Source organism: Cibotium barometz, chromosome 23 (assembly GCF_041138505.1).
Source record: "Cibotium barometz isolate CiBa-2024 chromosome 23, ASM4113850v1, whole genome shotgun sequence".
NCBI classification, from domain to species: domain Eukaryota; kingdom Viridiplantae; phylum Streptophyta; class Polypodiopsida; order Cyatheales; family Cibotiaceae; genus Cibotium; species Cibotium barometz.
Genome location: NC_141068.1, coordinates 34574613 through 34575986, shown reverse-complemented (window position 1 = coordinate 34575986; position 1374 = coordinate 34574613). Strand labels below are relative to the sequence as shown.

Below are 1374 nucleotides of genomic sequence, written 5' to 3'. Positions count from 1 at the left end.
ACACCTCTTTAGAATCCAGATGAAAATTATAAGATGCAACCACAAATATGCATGTTAATCGATTTGTCTTGATTGTGAAAATGTGAATGTGTAATGAAATTTTCATTTTGTGATCAAATGAAATTATTTTCTTCAAAATCACTCATTTTTCCATAGATGGCACAAAGTAGGCCCTCTTTCTTTTGAACAAAGATATGTAGGTACACAATCACTACTAGAGTATTACCATGAATGAAAATGGCCACATGAATCACATGATTAACTTGACTAACATGAATGATTCTTAAAACATGCTTTTTCCACATAAGATTCAATGAGATAGTACTATCCCATTGATACATAGATTAGAATCCCTTGTAGGTAATTGGATGCATTCAATCTTTCAATGCTCATGTTTGCATAGTGTGAACATAATTTATTACTAAGATTGTCTGGCTATGATTATCCGGAGGGGTAATTTTCACATTTTTGACATCTTTGCAGTTAGTTCCCGCACAAATTTTGATGCCACCATGGTGGTCATATGATATGATGTGTCACGTTGAGGATTGTACTCCACAACATCGCCTACAACAATGTCTCCCTTCAAGTGTTGTAAGATATTCATCACATCACGGAAGGAGAGTCCACCAGACTCTATGTGAGACACTCCTGGTGCAAAACCTGGGTCGAGGCAATCTACGTCAATGGATACGTACACACCTTTTGCACCCACGCCAAGCTCCTACAATACACAGTCCAACATGAACATAAATAATTTTGTCACATGGCAAATATGGTGATGAAACATAGTTGAATGTCTTTTCATGGTTTAAAATGGTTTTTTGCTACCTGAGTAGTAAAAGGTGGGCAAAATGTCCAAGTAAAGGTTGGACAAATGGCCATATATGGATGCATCATCATTATCAAAATTAAGCTTGGAGCATTATTCTACAACTTAAGGCTAGGTAAGATGTGGCATACCAAATTCTCCAAAAATTCTCGATGTTTTTCAAAATGCCTCATCTCATAAAGCTCCACTCCAAACCTCTCGGCTTGCGCCCTCCCCTCTTTGTTTATAGAACGTATTCCAACCTTTGCATTACAAAGAAAAGAGCAAAAAATTATTTGAATTTCTCACGTACTATTATAATGAAATGAAAGGAGAATATAAAAGCAAACCTGCAAAAGACGACGGGCATGGCCACCTTCCATGATGCGTGCAAAGGATGATGCATGCGAGAACTTGTTTCCTTCAAAAGATTCATAAAGGTCCGGATGTGCATCAAAGTGGATGATATCAACTGGGCCCCCAAGCTTCTCTGCAACTGCTCGTACAATAGGGTAGGAGAGGGAGTGATCACCCCCAATAATCAAAGGGCAAAGAGGATACAT

The 1374-nt window shown here is 38.0% G+C and overlaps 1 protein-coding gene across 1 annotated transcript; it reads right to left on the bottom strand.

The window, feature by feature from the left end:
- Positions 1 to 460: 460 nt before the first annotated feature.
- Positions 461 to 1374, bottom strand: LOC147625885 (arginase-like). The gene is made up of 3 exons (XM_086817747.1): positions 1162 to 1374; positions 964 to 1074; positions 461 to 724 (listed from the first exon to the last, which is right to left on the bottom strand). The coding sequence occupies exons 1-3, from the start codon at positions 1372 to 1374 to the stop codon at positions 461 to 463; spliced, it is 588 nt and encodes a 195-aa protein (XP_086673873.1).